This window comes from Odocoileus virginianus, chromosome 14 (assembly GCF_023699985.2).
Source record: "Odocoileus virginianus isolate 20LAN1187 ecotype Illinois chromosome 14, Ovbor_1.2, whole genome shotgun sequence".
NCBI classification, from domain to species: domain Eukaryota; kingdom Metazoa; phylum Chordata; class Mammalia; order Artiodactyla; family Cervidae; genus Odocoileus; species Odocoileus virginianus.
The window spans coordinates 53,893,822-53,911,110 of record NC_069687.1 but is presented as its reverse complement, the minus strand read 5'-3'; the positions used below and the strand labels follow the sequence as shown (position 1 = coordinate 53,911,110).

Sequence of the window (17,289 nt, the reverse complement as noted above, 5' to 3'; positions counted from 1 at the left end):
CTTGTTTCTTAGAAAAGGGGCTAGTGAGAAGTCAGTCCATCTCTACTCCAAGCAGGACAGAGTAGGACTGAGGAAGATCTCTTGGGAACTAAAAGACCATCTTTCAGTGGGATCTCTATGGGTAACATGAGCCACTAATAAAATCTTGATTATTGTTTCAACTACTGAAGTTTAGGAGATGGTTCCCCTCCTGATATCTTATTTTAAAATAATAAAAACTTTCAAACATACAGCAAAGTTGAAAGAAGTTTATAATGAATATCCACCATCTAGATTCTATCATTAATATTTTACTGAACTTGCCTTATCACATAGAAATATATCTGTCCATTTGTCAAGCGATGGTGTTTAAATAATGTGCTTTCCAGTCATCCAACCAATAAATTCATTTAACTTGCAAACATGCCTCCCATGTGCCAGCCACTGAGGCTACAAAAGATTCCTGCCCTCAAAGGAAGCACAGTTTAGTAGGGGTGACAACATGCAAGCAAATAGTTTTCACCCTATGACCAGTACTGTAATGGGGTAGACAGAAGCTCCCAGGTGTACACAGAGGAAGGGGGTATCAGCAGAAGCATCTCTGGGCAGGGCACTGGAAGGCGAAACAGTTGGCCGAGAAGATGTTGAGATGCTGGGCATTCCTGGCAGAAGGTGAGTGTGTGCAGTCACAGAGTGGTGGAGTCAAACATAGTTCAGTATGGCTGCAGACAGTGGCAGATGAGCAGGCAGTGGAGATGAGGCTACAAAGAGACAGGGACTTGGTTTGGGGGGTTCCTGTATGCAGTGGAAGGAAGGTAAGACTCTATCTACCAGTTCTGGGAACAAGTGAAGGAAATTGGGGAGTGACAGACTGGCAGGTGTATAAAGGGGCAGAGGGAAGATAGCCTTGTGTGGGAGAAGCGTTACAAAGTTGTGCCAAGAGTCCAGGCTAGAGATGATGAAGGCTTGAACTCAAGCAGATGTGGTAAGGATCAAAAAGAGGGCAATGGTGACAATCTAGAAGGCTGGAATGCTGAGGGAGATGGGAGGCAGGTTCAGGAGGGATGGGACATGGGTGTACCAATGGCTGATTCTTGTTGATGTATGAAAGAAAACCACAAAATTCTGTAAAGCAATATCATTCAATTTAAAAAGGTGGCAAAAAAAGAGGGTAATGAATTGAAAAAAAAAAAAAAAAAGGACAAAATAGAAAGGAGAAGAAAAAGACCCTGATGAACATTTGGACATAAGAATGAGAATATGTTGTGGAAGTATTATATATGACTCTCAAGTGTCAGATTTAGGGAACTGGATACTATTAATCATGGTATGGAATTTAGGCATCTATATGGAAATTAAGCACATTAGTCCCCCAAAGCCATAATAAAATAATGGAATTTGAATAAAGTTTTAAAAAATAAAAATAAACAATGGAGAGAGATTGAAGAAATGGAGGAAGGTTAAGACAACAAAGGGTAGTAAGAGAAAGAGAATCAGAAGTGGAGCATCAAAAAATTAAATGGTGAGAGGGAGCTAGGAGGAAGAAGAAGGAAGATACAATTTGCCACGTTTAACATCTGCTTTAGCTTTTTATTCCTAAAAACCTTCGGCTAAGAGTAAAGGCATTATAGCCTGATTTTGACAGACTGCCACTGATGAGGGTAACACTACATTGTTGCTAAGAGTGAATTATAGACACACTGGGTATCACTGCATTTGAAATACTACTCAGAGTACTTTTTTAAAGTTTGTCTGGCAGCTGAGAATAGCCTCCTCAAGCTCACCTGAAATTCTATCCCAAATGCCACTTTATTCATCTTTATGCGGTTTCAGATTCCCTTGTAGTTTATGTGGTGAGTCTTTTCAGCTTCTCAGTTTCACAAAGCACCCTGTCATCTAGTATTTATTGCTGCCAGGTAATGATTCATGGTGTGGAAAGGTGAGCAGGAAAGGTGTGGCTAGTGTACATTGGTTTACCAGACCAGGCTGTCTAACGGTGCCTTTGGCGGGTTTCAGTTCCCCTTAAGTAAATGACTCTGAGCTGCCTAAGCAACTCCAGCAATCTCCTGAGATTCATGGAACAAAACAGCTACTGAATTTGGGTTTTAAGGTGGCATCTGATATATTAAAATCAGTGAAAGGAATGAATGGTGAAGCTCATTTGGACTTTGAGTTCAAGCAGGTGAGGAAGACCAGACATTTTTGTTGCCATTTTAAAGAGCTCATACTCCACCATAACATTCAGGGTCACATTCCTGCTGTCTAGTTTGGAGGGAACCCTGGATTTGTATTGGATCAAAGCACCTCAAGTTGACTGTGGGTGGCATCCAGAGAATAAGACTGGGTAAGAAGAAACCAAGATAGTAAAGAGAGAAAGAAATGGCTTAGTCCATGGTAAGGTGGACTCAAAATGAAGTCCCATAGTTGATATTACCTTGCTCCACTAGTAAAAGTCAGTGGACTGTTCCCACTGAAATGAATGCTATCAAATTCCCAAGCAAAACATGTTATTTCATCCTTTTCCAGTTTGAATACGTAAAATACTAAGGACTCAAGTTTCGTCAGGAAAAGTATGCTGATTTCACATCCCCTACCCCTGACTCTTGCACCATACATGTACATGCATAGCCTTTGCCTCTCTCTTCTCACCAGGATCTGCATCTCCATGGGCTCTTTGACAAAAGTATAGCTGGTTTTACTTTTGTAATCCAAAGGATAGACCCTTAGATGAGAGTCATAACTCTGCTTACTGTATTCTCCCTCTGAATTTCATAAAGAACTTACAGGCACAGAGAACATGCATTCTCCAGAGAAAAATCCTGAATGGTCCAACTTGGTCATGGAAGAATATGTCCTATGTATCCCAACTCCTCCATTAATAGAATTTAAGCCTGATTTAGGCAGGCTTGGCAGTGTTTTATGAAATAAATATAGGAACACTGCATTTCAGGAGTTGCTCTTATATTCCTTGGATTAAGTCAAGCCATCAAAGTCACAGTGAATCTCAATCCATTTGCATCCTAAATTCATAAGCTTATGTTCAGTGTGAGTAGTTCAAAATCATGTCTTTTAGGTCAGAGTTTTGAAAGATTAATGTAAAGTACCTGGGGAAAAACCATTGGCACATCAATGATAAGTAAATTCATGTGTTGCCTATGAAACAGGTTAATTTTATTGTTCAACTCTATCAGAACCCAGATTATCAGTGAGACCCACTCCAGCATACCTGGCAAGTTACTTAAGATTCTAATAGTGGGTCTAATTCATATCATAAGGCCTAGAAGCTGGCTTTCAGCCCTTGATTTATCCCTAAGTCTCTCTGAGAAGAATTTAGAAATAGTCCATGAATTGTCCCTCCAAAAATCTCTCACCTTGGATAAAGTGAAACTTTATTTTAGGGCAGGGAGGTGAGAGGAGATGTTAAAAAAGGAGAGACTAGTTAGGTTCACAAAATATTTCCCAGAAACCACACTGTAAGGACCTCTCACCCTTCTAATAGCCTCAGAAGAAAAAAGAAAGAGTGTCTTCTCATTCTCCTCCCCAGAGAGTGCTTAGCTGGTACATGATGATAGTAGAAGAAAAATATCAGACTCTGTCATCTTCAAATCTTTGACCTGCTAGCTCAGATTCCACTGCTTTAAAAGCAGTAGATATAAGTGTATCTGCATGAAGAAAACATGATAGTAAAGACCAGACCTTCAAAGTAGATCAGTTACAAAGAGATTATATTACAAAAAGATTCTACCTAAAAAAAAGGATTCCTTTCAGTAGTTTTCCTAGTATAATTGTTTATGTGCAGATTATGTATTACTTGGATATAGAGAAACCAATTTTTAGATATTTTAGATATTAGCTAGAAATCAATGTCAACTGAGGATCATTCAGAAATCCAGTCAAAACATAGCTGTCATTGTTTTTTTTAAAAAATATTTACCCCTTCTTTTGGATGGCAGAGCAGACCTCCTAATAATGATGTCCCAAAAAGATTGACTTATCAGAGTTATCAGCTGAGAATAAGTATTGACAGGCAGAAACTCTTTTGCATTAAGATGAGAAGAATGCTGCCAAAATAGAGTAGTTTTGGAATCAGACAAACCTGAGTTCTGATCCCACTTCTTAGACCAACCAGCTGTGTGACACAGAATGAGTTTCGTATGTAGCCTTTTTGAGCCTCAGATTTTCCATCTGTATAAAGCTGACATTTTACTTACTTAAAATGGTTGTTGTTGTTGTTTAGTCACTAAGTCATGTCTGACCCTTTTGCAACCCCATGAACTGTAGTCTGCCAAGCTCCTCTGTACATGGGATTTGCCAGGCAAGAATACTGGAGTGGATTACCATTTCTTTCTCCAGAGGATCTTCCTGACTCAGGGATCGAACCCACATCTCCTGCATTGGCAGGTGGATTCTTTACCACTGACCCATCAGGGAAGCCCACTTAAAATGATTAAATATATATAAATATGTAAAACTGCCCAAGTCAATGCCTGGGATAAAGGAAGCACCTGATAAATTATTTTTAATGTTATCATTACTAGATTAATCCCTCATGGACTTAAAAGACAAAGAATGAAAGACTGGTCATGGTTGATCTTCTTTGATGAGCATTTTTACCTCTCTGAAAACGAATTCTTCCAGTGTAGGTAGTCCCTAGGCATCACTATGAACAAAGCTAGTAGAGGTGATGGGATTCCAGCTGAGCTATGTCAAATGCTAAAAGACGATGCTGTGAAAGTGCTGCACTCAATATGCCACCACATTTGGAAAACTCAGCAGTGGCCACAGGACTGGAAAAGGTCAGTTTTCATTCCAATCCCAAAGCAAGGCAATGCCAAAGAATATTCAAACTACCACACAATTACACTCATCTCACGCACTAGCAAAGTAATGCTCAAAATTCTCCAAGCAAGGCTTTAACAGTATGTGAACTGAGAACTTCCAAATGTTCAAGCTGGATTTAGAAAAGGCAGAGGAACTGGAAATCAAATTGCCGACATCTGTTGAATCACAGAAAAAGCAAGAAAATTCCAGAAGAAACATCTATTTCTGCTTCATTGACTATGCCAAAGCCTTTGACTGAGTGGATCACAATAAACTGTGGAAAATTCTTTAAGAGATGGGAATAGCAGACCACCTTATCTGCCTCCTTAGAAATCTGCCTGCAGGTCAAGAAGCAACAGTTAGAACACGGAACAACATGTTCACATGGAACAACAGACTGGTTCCAAATTGGGAAAGGAGTCAGTCAAGGCTGTATATTGTCATCCTGCTTATTCAACTTATATGCAGAGTACATCATGCAAAATGCCAGGCTGGATGAAGCACAAACTGGAATCAAGATTGTTGGGAGAAATATCAATAACCTCAGATATGCAGATGACACCACCCTTATGGCAGAAAGCGAAGAAGAACTAAAGAGCCTCTTGATAGTAAGAGGAGAGTGAAAAATCTGGCTTAAAACTCAACATTCAAAAAACGAAGATCATCACATCTCATCCCATCATTTCATGGCAAATAGATGGGGAAACAGTGAAAACAGTGACAGACTTTATTTTCTTGGGCTCCTAAATCACTGCAGATGGTGACTGCTTCCATGAAATTAAAAGATGCTTGCTCCTGGAAGAAAAGCTGCAACAAGCCTAGACAGATTATTTAAAAACATAGACATTACTTTGCTGACAAAGATCCATTTAGTCAAAGCCATGGTTTTTCCAGTAGTCATGTATGGATGTGAGAGCTGGACCATAAAGAAAGCTGAGTGCTGTCAAGAATTGATGCTTTCGAACTGTGGGGTTGGAGAAGCCTCTTGAGAGTCCCTTGGACTGCAAGGAGCTCCAGCCAGTCAATCTCAGAGGAAATCAATCCTAAATATTCATTGGAAGGACTGATGCTGAAGCTGAAGCTCCAATACTTGGGCCACCTGATGTGAAGAACTGACTGATTGGAAAAGACCCTGATGCTGGGAAAGTTTGAAGGCAGGAGGAGAAGGGGATGATAGAGAATGAGATGGTTGGATGGTATCACCGACTTGATGGACATGAGTTTGAGCAAGGTCTGGGAGTTGGTGATAGACAGGGAAGCATGCCGTACTGCAGTCCATGGGGTCACACAAAAAGCTGGACACAACTGAGCGACTGAACTGAACTGAAGCAATCCCTAGAAGGTAAAACCATAATATAGGAATGGAATCTTCCTCAGGGCCCCTTCTTCATGGGAGCCCCTGGCACTCCATCAATACTGAGTGTCCTTCCATAGCCCAAGAATCACCATTTAATATCTCATCAAGGCCCATTATCTGCTTGGCAGTCTTCAACCCTGGTACTTACCCCAGATTACTCCTCACCTCATCATAATTTACCTGCTCTCTCTTAAAATCTTATTGTTAATTTACATATTCATGCCAGTGAAGAGCCTATATATTTTTGACAGGGATCCCAGAGAAATAATACAGGATGGTTGTTCTCAAATGTGTTATTGGTAGCAGTAATGAGAGCTGATAAATTGAGTGCTCACTCTTGTGCCAAGTCACACATGTGTTGTAGATGGTACCTCATACGAGCTTCACAACATCCTATGAGCTTCGTTTCACAGATGAAGAAACCGAGGTTTAGAGAGATGAAGTCACTTGGCCAAGGACAAACAAATACTGGGAAGAGGCAATGCTGGAATTCACCCCTGGATCTGCCACTCTCACCAGTGATCCTCTCAGGTCCTGGGATGTCCCTGCCTCCCTAAGCTTGATCCTGCTCCTAGGACCCAAATGAATTCCTGCTTTCAGTCAAGTTACTCGGAATCAAGGTAGTTGAGAGCTACCTCAAAAGAGGTGTTGGGAAGTTCAGAGGGTACATCCTGGCAGTGGGCCTCCAGGCTGCCCCTAGACTATACACGGCTCCAGCCAAAGGGCCATGCTGGGACCTTTGTGTCCCAGGAGCTAAATCCTGAATATTTTATTTGTAATGGCCTGAATGGGTGACTGGTTGGAGGAAGAAGTAATTTATGAATATTTTGTTTCATTCATTATCTACTATTGAATCAAATTCTAAAGTCTAAATCTAAAAGAAAAATCTGTAAATTTTCTTGTATTTTGCTCATCTCAGAATTTTCCTGGTTCAGAAACTCTTCAACAATGGAGTAATGAACCTCCCAATAAACTTGCACCTCAGGAAATATTCTTTGTCTTCAAACTGACTTGTGTCTGTAGGACAGCATTTTCTAAGTAGTAATCTAAGTATCGCATCCTTGTTGAGAAATTCAGAGCACCACATACTTGTCTTCTGGTGGTAAAAGGTAGTGATAACTAATAGTAGTAATAGTAATTCAATATTTTACACTTATTGAGAGCCGATAACCATTCTGTGCATTGTGCTAGGCAGAATCATTGGATATACATGCTACATGTGGGAGTGGGAACAGTCATCTTTCTTATTCACAGGTGAGGATGCTTAACCTCTTAGGCACCGAGAGGTTAGGAAATTTGTTCAGTCATAAAGTTTGTAAATAGAAAGCTGGTCTTAAATCCAAGTAGTCTGACTGCTAATTTTATTTCCTTGTACTGTTAAAAGAGCCAGTTCTCCTCTATCCATTTATCAACTAAATCATTTATATATTTTGGCAAAGAAGATGAAAGCCAAAGTTTATTTGGAACTTTCAGCAGTCCCACCAAACCCTGTTACAGTGGTGAGAGTGATGGTCTCCACTGGAGGGCTACCCTATTAGGATGGCGTTTTGAAATTAAAGATGAGTGATATAATATCAGCTTTCCTCATCCTTTCAGTTCATTTCAGTCGCTCTTTGCAACTCTTTGCGACCCCATGGCCTGCAGCACACCAGGCCTCCCTGTCCATCACCAACTCCTGGAGTTTACTCATACTCCATCCAACCATCTCATCCTCTGTTGTCCCCTTCTCCTACCACCTTCAATCTTTCCCAGCATCAGGATCTTTTCAAATGAGTCAGCTCTTTGCATCAGGTGGCCAAAGTATTGGAGTTTCAGCTTCAACATCAGTCCTTCCAATGAACACTCATGACTAATCTCCTTTAGGATGGACTGATTGGATCTCCTTGCAGTCCAAGGGACTCTCAAGAGTCTTCTCCAACACCCTAGTTCAAAAGCATCAATTCTTCAGTGCTCAGGTTTCTTTATAGTCCAACTCTTACATCCATACATGACCACTGGAAAAACCATAGCCTCAACTAGACGGACCTTTGTTGGCAAAGTAATGTCTCTGCTTTTTAATATGCTGTCTAGGTTGCCTCATCCTTTATGCTTAGCTTTTCTCATCATTTTAATAACTTCACTATCTGGATAATATATTCCTCTAGGTAACACTGATACAACTCTTTTTGTACAACACAAAACAAAAATATTCTTTTTTATGGAAAATATACAACACAAAAATATCCTTAGTCTAAAATTTTGGGGTTACTTTTCACTGATCGTGACAGAGAAGAAAAAGAAAATAACAGGTGACCTCCAAATTAAAATATATGGAGATACTTTCACCTCAAATTCAAACTTGATTCACCAAATATCTGATTTTTTTAGCACAAAGTTTAAAGAAATTTTTAATGTCTCTCCTACCTTTTTTCAGCCAAAACTTAAATTTATTGAGAATCTTAGTATAGAAAGTTTCTATTCCAATTTATAACAATTATTCTTTTTGAAAATCAGAACTCAAGGGAGTCCTATGGTGGCAGAGCTTATGCCTTCATAAGATTAAAGGTTACAGTTTAAAATTTTAAGTCTTTCACTGAAAAAGCCTTGAAAGTGAGGTCAATAAAATTGTTACCTTACTTTTTAACAATAATGATTAGAAATTTTTCCATTTCTTTGCATTTAATTTTCCATGTTTATCATATGGCTTATGTACCATGCATATGATCTCTTGAACTTTAGTGGATTTAAGAAGCCAAGGAAAAAAATAGGCAAATAAAGAAACAACAACAACTCTGTTCTGTTACACTAAACATTTCCCAGTGTTCTGCCTGATTCTAATTACCTTAAACAATTTACCCAGGATGCTTCAGTATAACCACCTGGAAAAATGAGGGTGGAACTTTGATCCTGGGAGGCATATGGAAATTTAATTGCTAGATTTACAAAGTATTTTAAAACCCCCAGATAAAATTGACCAGAGGACTGGAGAAGAATATCCTCATTAGCAGTAGTGGGGTTATATGCAATGGTGGGAGTTTCTGAGACTCAAAAGCCTGTGTCTATTTTGCTACATTGGCCCCTCAGCCCCATCTTCTACAACCAGCCTCAAGGGGAAGTGGAGAAAGAATCATTTATTCACCTTCTGGCTGCAAGAACTGCAGATTTCAACTGTGGCAGTTCTAGCACTGAGGAGAAAACACACATAGGAAAAAAGAAGGCCATGTCTCACTTCCAAATTAAAAAAAGACATTTCTACATGTTTCCATAACCCACAGACTGCTGCCATTTGAGGCCAACCCCCTCCAAGTTTTCCTCTTTGTCTAATGTAGTTGCTAAATCTAGGCCACTGTCAGCAGTCCTTTTCATTCACCCAGGCCCATCCCCACACCCCACAGATGCAGATTCTCTGGAGACATGTGTACTCTGGTATCAAACAATGCAACTCATGTTTGATTTTGGATAACCTTGCACTGCTGAATAAAATAACCCTTGAGAAAGAAGCAATAAAAGCACTGTAAGAAAAATGACTCATGTTTCCAAGCTGTCTAAAGTGATCACTTATCCCAACAAATGGTAATTCTTTCAAGACACAGTGGGCATGCACCATACTTATAAAAGTCTGGGAGAAAAGCCTTGCAAATCATTTTTTTTAAAATTCGTGTTAAAATGTATCAAAAGAATATTTCTGGTAGGGTGTACCAGACAGGGTATGCTTGAAAACAAAAACCACATGGATGTGAAAGCCAAGGTGCTTTGGCCCAGGGAGGCAGTGGGGTGGGGTGGGGGTGGGGTCTCTGCCGAGCATCCACACTTATTGTTTGTGTACTTGTTTATGTGTCTCTGATTGTTTTCCCTTTTCTTCCCCCACTTGTTAGAGTGCAAAGATGTGAACAAAGTGGCTTACTGCCCACTGGTGCTGAAGTTCAAGTTCTGTAGTCGAGCATACTTCAGACAGATGTGTTGTAAGACCTGCCAAGGACACTGACCCGCGGAAAGCCAGAGAGCGCCTTGTCACTTCATCGTGGAAATGTATCCATCACAGAGAGCCACCCAGAGGAAGAGGATTGATGTCCTTGCAAATGCATTACCCTGTGGAAAACGTAACCACTGGTCAGCCGTAGCTGACAGGATTTCAATATTATTTTAACTTCTGTGAAGTGGGATTTATTGATCCAAAGTGCTGGACACGGTAGTAGGAGGGAATGCCAGATTGGAGAGATCCAAACAACACAGGGAGACTTGCTTACTGTGGAACCTTTGTGTTCTTTCGAGTAAATCCAATAGCCTGTTTACCTCCTTGGACCATTAAGATAATTTTTATTATGGACTTAGCAATGACACTGAATCCATTTGTGTTTAAAACTGTTTAAAATGTAGCTGTTTTGACTTGGTCAACTATTGAAGTAAAGAAGATTCAGAAATCTTAAGTCATAGCTTAAAAATATTTACTATACTTTATCTCACTACAACAGCACCACAATTTAAATTCTAAAATGGGCTTTGAACTGTAATTTAAGGAGCAATTATAAATCAGAAGTAATGAAAGTTTGTATTATTTTTCTTCATTCCACTTAATTTCCTTGGGAATAATCCCCCTGTTCTGAACACTGCTGTGAGCCGTATATAAACTATATTAAACTGAACAACAATGAAGGACTTAGTTTAAAGCAGTGCATCAGTTACTGCGGCTGTGCAAGTCTATAAATTCACTGCTCAAAGACTGTGGCCAACTTGCCATTGTGCAAGTGAAGCTGAGATTTCCATTAAAACTTTAAGAGAAAAACATGTCAGTTTCATGCAGAAGCAGACCTGGGGTATGGTAGAGACTGAAGCACCAGGCCTTTTGCTGCCAGCACACAGGCTGCCTCAGTTCTCATTTGAGTCACCCCAACTCACTCGTGTTTACACCCTCTCCAGCCACAGACGGCTTCTGCCCTGTTGGATCGTTGCATATGCACGCTGAGCTTGCTGAGATGATACCATGCAAAAGACAGACTGGCTCGGTGACGGCCAGGCAGACCCTTTTGCTGACAATTATGATGGGTTCCAGATGTCCCTTCTTTGATATGGCAGAGGGGCATTTATTTATATGAGAGCAAGTGTGTGTGTGTGTGTGTGTGTGGGCGCTTTTGAGTGTGTGGGTAGATGAGTGTGCTTGCACATAGATGTGCTATTTCTGTGAGTTCTAAGGTAGGCAAGGGACAATAACCAAAGAAGAAAAACTCATGAAGACTAGAGATCATAAAGCATCATTTTAGTAGTCACCTAACCAAGGATTTTGTATTTTTTATGGATACTCTGAATGGCAATTAAATGTGAAACCCAGTTTCTTGGGTAGCTCAAATTCTAGAATCAAATCCACCTAAATTAAATTGACTAGCTCACATTTTCCCTGTCCACAAGTTTCACATCATGCTCATTAAAAAGATTTGACAGTGAGATTTTTTAAGAAGAGAAACAAAAAGAGGGTACTTGCTTATATGAATATGTTGTACTTGAACACTTGCAGCAGGATCTTGACGAATGTGTTTTGTGTCCAAAACACGAGTGCACCATGTGACACCAACACCTCAAACTCAAACCAAATGGCTACTTTGCAAGATACTACTTGCAGCTAAAGAGTGTGTTTGAGTTAAACCCTCACTGTGCTCTGAAATGACATGTCAGGTGTATCATACACCGTGACCTAAGAGTGGTTGGTTAGGTTTTTCAGAAAGGAAGAGAAACTCATACTCTTCAAAAACCAAACTGAACGTCAGGTTTGCTGTGGACAGGCAGCCTGGGACGTTTATTGCTTGGCATGCCCAGTCATGGTCGTCTGTGTCTCCTCGCCTGCTTTCTCTCTCAACACCACAGCTCACATCCCTGAGTTTCCAGAGAGGGCTGTTGACAGTGGACGAGAGTGGCCAGTGCGTCTCTCTCCGCTGCCTTGGAAGACAGCCCAGGTGCCACCTCAGCCAATCAGTGAAGGGCAGGCAGCCCGCAAGCACTGACTTCCTTTGGTCCCTTGCAAAAAGCAGTTAACTCGGTGCTAACGTGCCTGGTGAAATAAAATAGACCAACAAAGGACAGGTGGTTTCTGTGGCACCTTTTAGACATAGGTTTGCTGTCAGGATTTGCTTTTTTCCAACGTAAATGCCAGCTTATGTTTTTATTTCAAGAAGATTTCTTACATTGCTGACTAGAGGCTCCTTTCCCCCTCACCCAGGAACTAACATTGTAATGGCCATAACCCTGGGCCCCCTGCAGCTCCCCAGCTGGTGCTAGAAAGGAGGGTAGCCGTGTCCCTCTGGGGGCTGTGCAGTGGCAAGGCCAGGGGGCAGAGAGCACCTGGAAACAGCATCAGATTACTTTCTGGAAAGATCGAAGCACAGAATATACAACAGGACTAAACTTTCGATTGGCCTCGGGTTTATACCTGATTGAGAAAGTCATATTCCATATCACATCACAACATTGCTGCTGCTCTCTTGTCCATCACCTGGCTGCCTGATGCCCTGTTCCTAAATATTAACAATAGGATTGTCTGTGGAGGCTGAGCCACCCTGGCAGGCCCTCCAAAAGAAGTGAGCTATGTAGGCTACTTAGAGAAGCCTAAGGAAACTGGCACCCCATGACTGAGAGCAGTATCTGCCACTGCATAGAGACCCACCAAAAAAGGCAAGGTAAGCGTAGCCAACTGACTCCCCGAACAGTCCATTTCATTAGGAATTTTATTATTTGAGTGAATGTCACATAGGTATCCTTAATAATACAGAATGAAATTACCTTTGTATTATTGTGATTAGTTGTTGCTTATTTTATATTCAGTATTAATGTGGTACACTGTTACTTTTTTTTGCTTTGTAAATTATATTCTAATTTATTGCCATGTTTCCTAACACTTGTTCTACATTCAGTCTCCTGCTTGTAATGAAAATGAAAAAGTCATTGTAACACTTGATGGAGTGAAATTCCACACCAGGCACAGATTTTTTTAACATAGATTATTTAGTAAAAATAAAAATTCAGCTTGTAAGAATGATTCAGATGGAAGTTGTCTATTCCCTGAAAGGCTGGTGTTAAACTCACGGTAGGAGAACTCTCTCCCTTGCAATACCATACTGCAGTGAAAGTGAAATGGAAGTGTTAGTCACGTCTGACTCTTTGCAACCTATGGACTGTAGCCCGCCAGGCTCCTTTGTCCATGGGATTCTCCAGGCGAGAATACTGGAATGGGTAACTGTTCCCTTCTCCAGGGGATCTTCCAAATCCAGGGATCAAACCCACATCTCCTGCACTACAGACAAATTCTTTACCATCTGTCACCAAGGAAGCCCCTACATTGTCTAAATTTTCCAGGAAGTGTCTGGATTGAGATAACTTGCTGCATTCTTTTTTCTCTTTTTGGCCACACTGCAAAGAATGCAGGATCTTAGTTCCCTGACCAAGGATCAAACCCGCACCCCCAGCAGTGGAAGCTCCGAGTCTCAACTGCTGGACTGCCAGGGAAGTCCCACTTGTTGCCTTCTTATTACCCTCCTCACGATTACATCGACTTGTATGTCAGTAACATCTAAATGCAGGCCTCGGTTATTTCTGGTGGGCTATATCCCCAGATGCCACCAGCCGGCTGTTCTAAGGCCGGAAGGGAAGCCAGGTTGGCCTCTGCCACGCAACTTTAGTCACACGGCCCACAACTCTTTTGCCCTCTCCTTTTTGCCTTACATGTAAGCTCTTTAGCATAGACACAAGGTATTTCATTGGAGAAAGGGTGCTGAACAAAGAATTTATGCTTGAAGGGTTTTTCTATTCATATTCAACTAGGAACAAAGAACATGATAGGCATACTTTGCTACCTTCAGATGTTTCCTCTTAGGCTGAGCCACTTTGCTGAACTGGGGGATCCTATCATATGGAAAGGCAACAGTTAATAGGAAGCTTAGCAACTAATAAGTTGTCCCTCCTGCATGCTTAGCTATTTCAGTACTTTCATAATGACAACTTCATCAGTTATATTAAAAGATGTGCACTGTCCAAAACATCTTTGTGCTTCAATCCACTCACTCCCATATCCCTACCCTACACATTCAATTGTATACGTTAGAAGGAATCAAATAAGGTGATTAGATAGCCCTGGGGGCTGCTTCCTGAAAGTCATCTCAGTAGCTGAGAACAGTGAAGTATTGTGAATGCTCAGTTAATAAGAAGGCCCTGGCACCGACTTATTTCAGCCTCCCACTGCGTCTGCTACCATGGGTCAGGGAGGGGGAATATCAACCAAGAAATGTCTTGCTGTAGCTTTGATTCCTCAGATTCAAATCTGTCTTTTCATCTACAGTTGTTTTCAAGCTTCTGGTTAAATGTTTCTCCCCTTGTGAAATACCTAACTGTCACTATCTTGCCTAGGTCACTGACCCCAAGGACAGTCTGCCTTTCTAAAGATTTTGCCACTGCTGGAGGAGCAGTGTGACCCTTCAGCCTTATGCTCCAAGAGGCCAGGTGACATTTTTTTCAAGTAAATTAGGAAGAAATTTGGGTATTGATCTTGGTAACAAAAATAATGTGAATTTGTGTGGCAAGGGTAAGATTCATTCCTTTTAAAAGAAGGGAAAAGAAATGTAATTCAGGGAGAAGTTAAAAAAAAGTCATAGCCCAGAAGGACTGGAAAATTCTAAATAAGTGGTCACAGAAAAAAGATCACTCACTGAATTTAAAAAGTTATATTATTTTTTGCAATTCTGTCTCATTCATATCATCAGAATGTGTGGACTAAACTAACACATGGTTTTAAAAAAAGCAGCTGTTCACAATGGTTTTGTGCCTTAGACTTCAAAACCTCAGGCTGGAACTTAAAAGGAAAATGGTCTCTTCTCCCGTTTCTTTCTCAGAGGGTTATTTCTAGCCTCGTTCATCCCTCATTTCATCCACAGACGATATCTAAGGCCAGAAATGGAACAGTGGTTTGAGGGCTGGCTCGGCTCTGTGGAGCAAACCAAGGTTATGCCTATATTGTCTCTTGGTCAGTGGCTTTCCTTAGCACTCTGAAAGCCTTGAACTCTATAGGTGCTTCTTAAATTTTTGACTTGGATACCTTACCTTACCAAGAGGTTTCACATAAAAAGGGGCAAGGCCTCCTAGAACTCAAGAGTGCTTTTTCAGGTCAGTGGCTCAAAAGTTGGTGGCATCAACCAGCCCAAGACTGATGTAGTTCTTGGGAGGCCTGCTCTGTGGCCCTGGCAAGGGCACTTGTGGATAGCAGGTTACCGTATGGGCTCACAGAGCAGCAATTATAAGATGACGCCCCTGAAATCCCAAGCAAACATGGCCACAGGAAGTTCCATTCCAGGCCAGGTGTGCCCACTGTGTCTGGAGATTGGCATTAGCCATGGGCATTCGTTTATATCAGTATTTGCTGAGGCCCTATTGTGACCAGGTTCTGTGCTATGCACTTCGCATATGCTGTCCCGTGGAATGTTCTCTCAACAAATCTGTGAGGACAATACTGTCAATCCCCATTTACAGATGCCAAAACTGAGGCTCAGAGAGGTTGAGTAAGCTACAAATAGCCACAGGCCAGTGAGGAAATGTCACTTGTTTGGCACCTGGCCCACCTCTGGGACAAGGAAGCTCCTCTACCAAAGAGAAAACGACTCACCAGGCCAGAGGCGATGGGGTCCTACTTCCTGGGAAGCAGTGGGCCCGAGGCCATGGGAGGGGCCTCAGGGGTCACCGAAGGGTGAACTTTGGGCTCCAGTCTGGTAGGTGGTGGTGTTCACTCTGAAAATTCCTATGTCTGGTGACAAAATTACAGGTGGGGACCAGAAGTGGTTTCCGAGCATGTGGTTAGAGTTCGTGGGAAGAGGAGGAGAAGGAAGGTCAAAGATATTGGAGGATGTGGCGGCAGCCAAGCAACGCAAAGGCTGTCACCGCTCCTGAAACGTCCTGTTTGGAACCATGGAGCCTGTCCCTGCCTGACAGCCCCCCACGCTATTTCTAGATGAGCCAGATGGCCTTGCTGACCCGTATCCACTCAGCTGGAGCAGAATGAGTCCCGTGTTGGCTTTGGGGTAAGTTCTGAAGAAGGAAGGTGGGATTCTCTGTGTTTCAGTCAGAGCAGGACCATAGGGACTGGAAAGCCCAGGCCATGGGGCTGCTGCCAGACAGCACATTCTTTGACCTTCTGTGGTGGGTCCACAGAGTGGAACCAGGTGTTCTTTTAGCCCATGCCAGAATGTATTGGCTGTCCGAATGGCCACCTGCCTCCACCCCACTGACAGGGCTTTGGCTGGCCCCCTACCAAACAGCTGTGCTGGGAGCCACAGGTGGCCGCCCACGCTTGTGCCCAGGCCAGCAGCTGCATCGGCCTGACTCAGCCTGGCGAGATGGACCTCATGTGCCTCTGCCCTCCACCCCAGCTCCTCCCTAAGCCAGGTCACTCAACAGGCTGCAGAAAAGGAAAACCAAAGTGTACACACACTAAGGACTTGCTTTTGTGGTCCAAAGGCAAGCAAAAAGCATGCTGTTCTCTTCCCCTTCTTTCAATATCATCAACTTTGGTATTTTATTTTTAACCATTCAAATCCAATATAAATGAATCAACATTTAGTTCCTGTTTGTTGCTTATGTTGTTGTTAGAATAAAAAAAAACCCCGATGCTTTGTATCTATACAAATATAAAGGCAAAGGAGGATGACATCCAAGTTAAGAGATAATATGTACTTATTATCTAGATAGTAATAAGCATGGCTTGATATTTTTTAAAAAAACACTCCCAGAAGTGACTAAAATGTTAGTTTGAATTAAAATGGGTAGGGGAAAAAAGTTCTCACAGCTGACCTAAATGCAATAAAGACAAATTTAAGAGCTTTAAACTTTGAAAGAGAGAAAAAGTAAAATTGAGAAATTAAATACATTTTATTTTGAGATTTAAAAGAGGAAGTATATATTGAAATTATAAAACAAGATAATAACCTGGAACGCCACATTTAGCTTTCAGGATTTTTCTGGATGCAGGCTGAGTCAGGAAGACGTTATTATTTACTGTGCCCAGGAGCCAAGTCCCCACCAACGTGGGAAGCTCCTGCTGAAGGGAAGGAGGAGGGACCCCACTGTTTCATTTTTTCCCATATTTAATCTCAACTGCAGAAACTACATGTACCAGCTATCTCCTA

At 41.6% G+C, this 17,289-nt stretch overlaps 1 protein-coding gene across 3 annotated transcripts in view; it reads left to right on the top strand.

Moving 5' to 3' along the window:
* ADAMTS6 (ADAM metallopeptidase with thrombospondin type 1 motif 6) overlaps positions 1 to 13,160 on the top strand; it is a 288,202-nt gene extending 275,042 nt beyond the window's left edge. For all 3 annotated transcript variants that reach the window (XM_070476750.1, XM_070476751.1, XM_070476749.1), the window contains one exon: positions 10,012 to 13,160. In XM_070476750.1, coding sequence (XP_070332851.1) covers positions 10,012 to 10,121 — 110 coding nt within the window. In that variant the 3' untranslated portion in view covers positions 10,122 to 13,160. The remainder of the gene's footprint in view (positions 1 to 10,011) is intronic.
* The last annotated feature ends 4,129 nt before the right edge of the window (positions 13,161 to 17,289 follow it).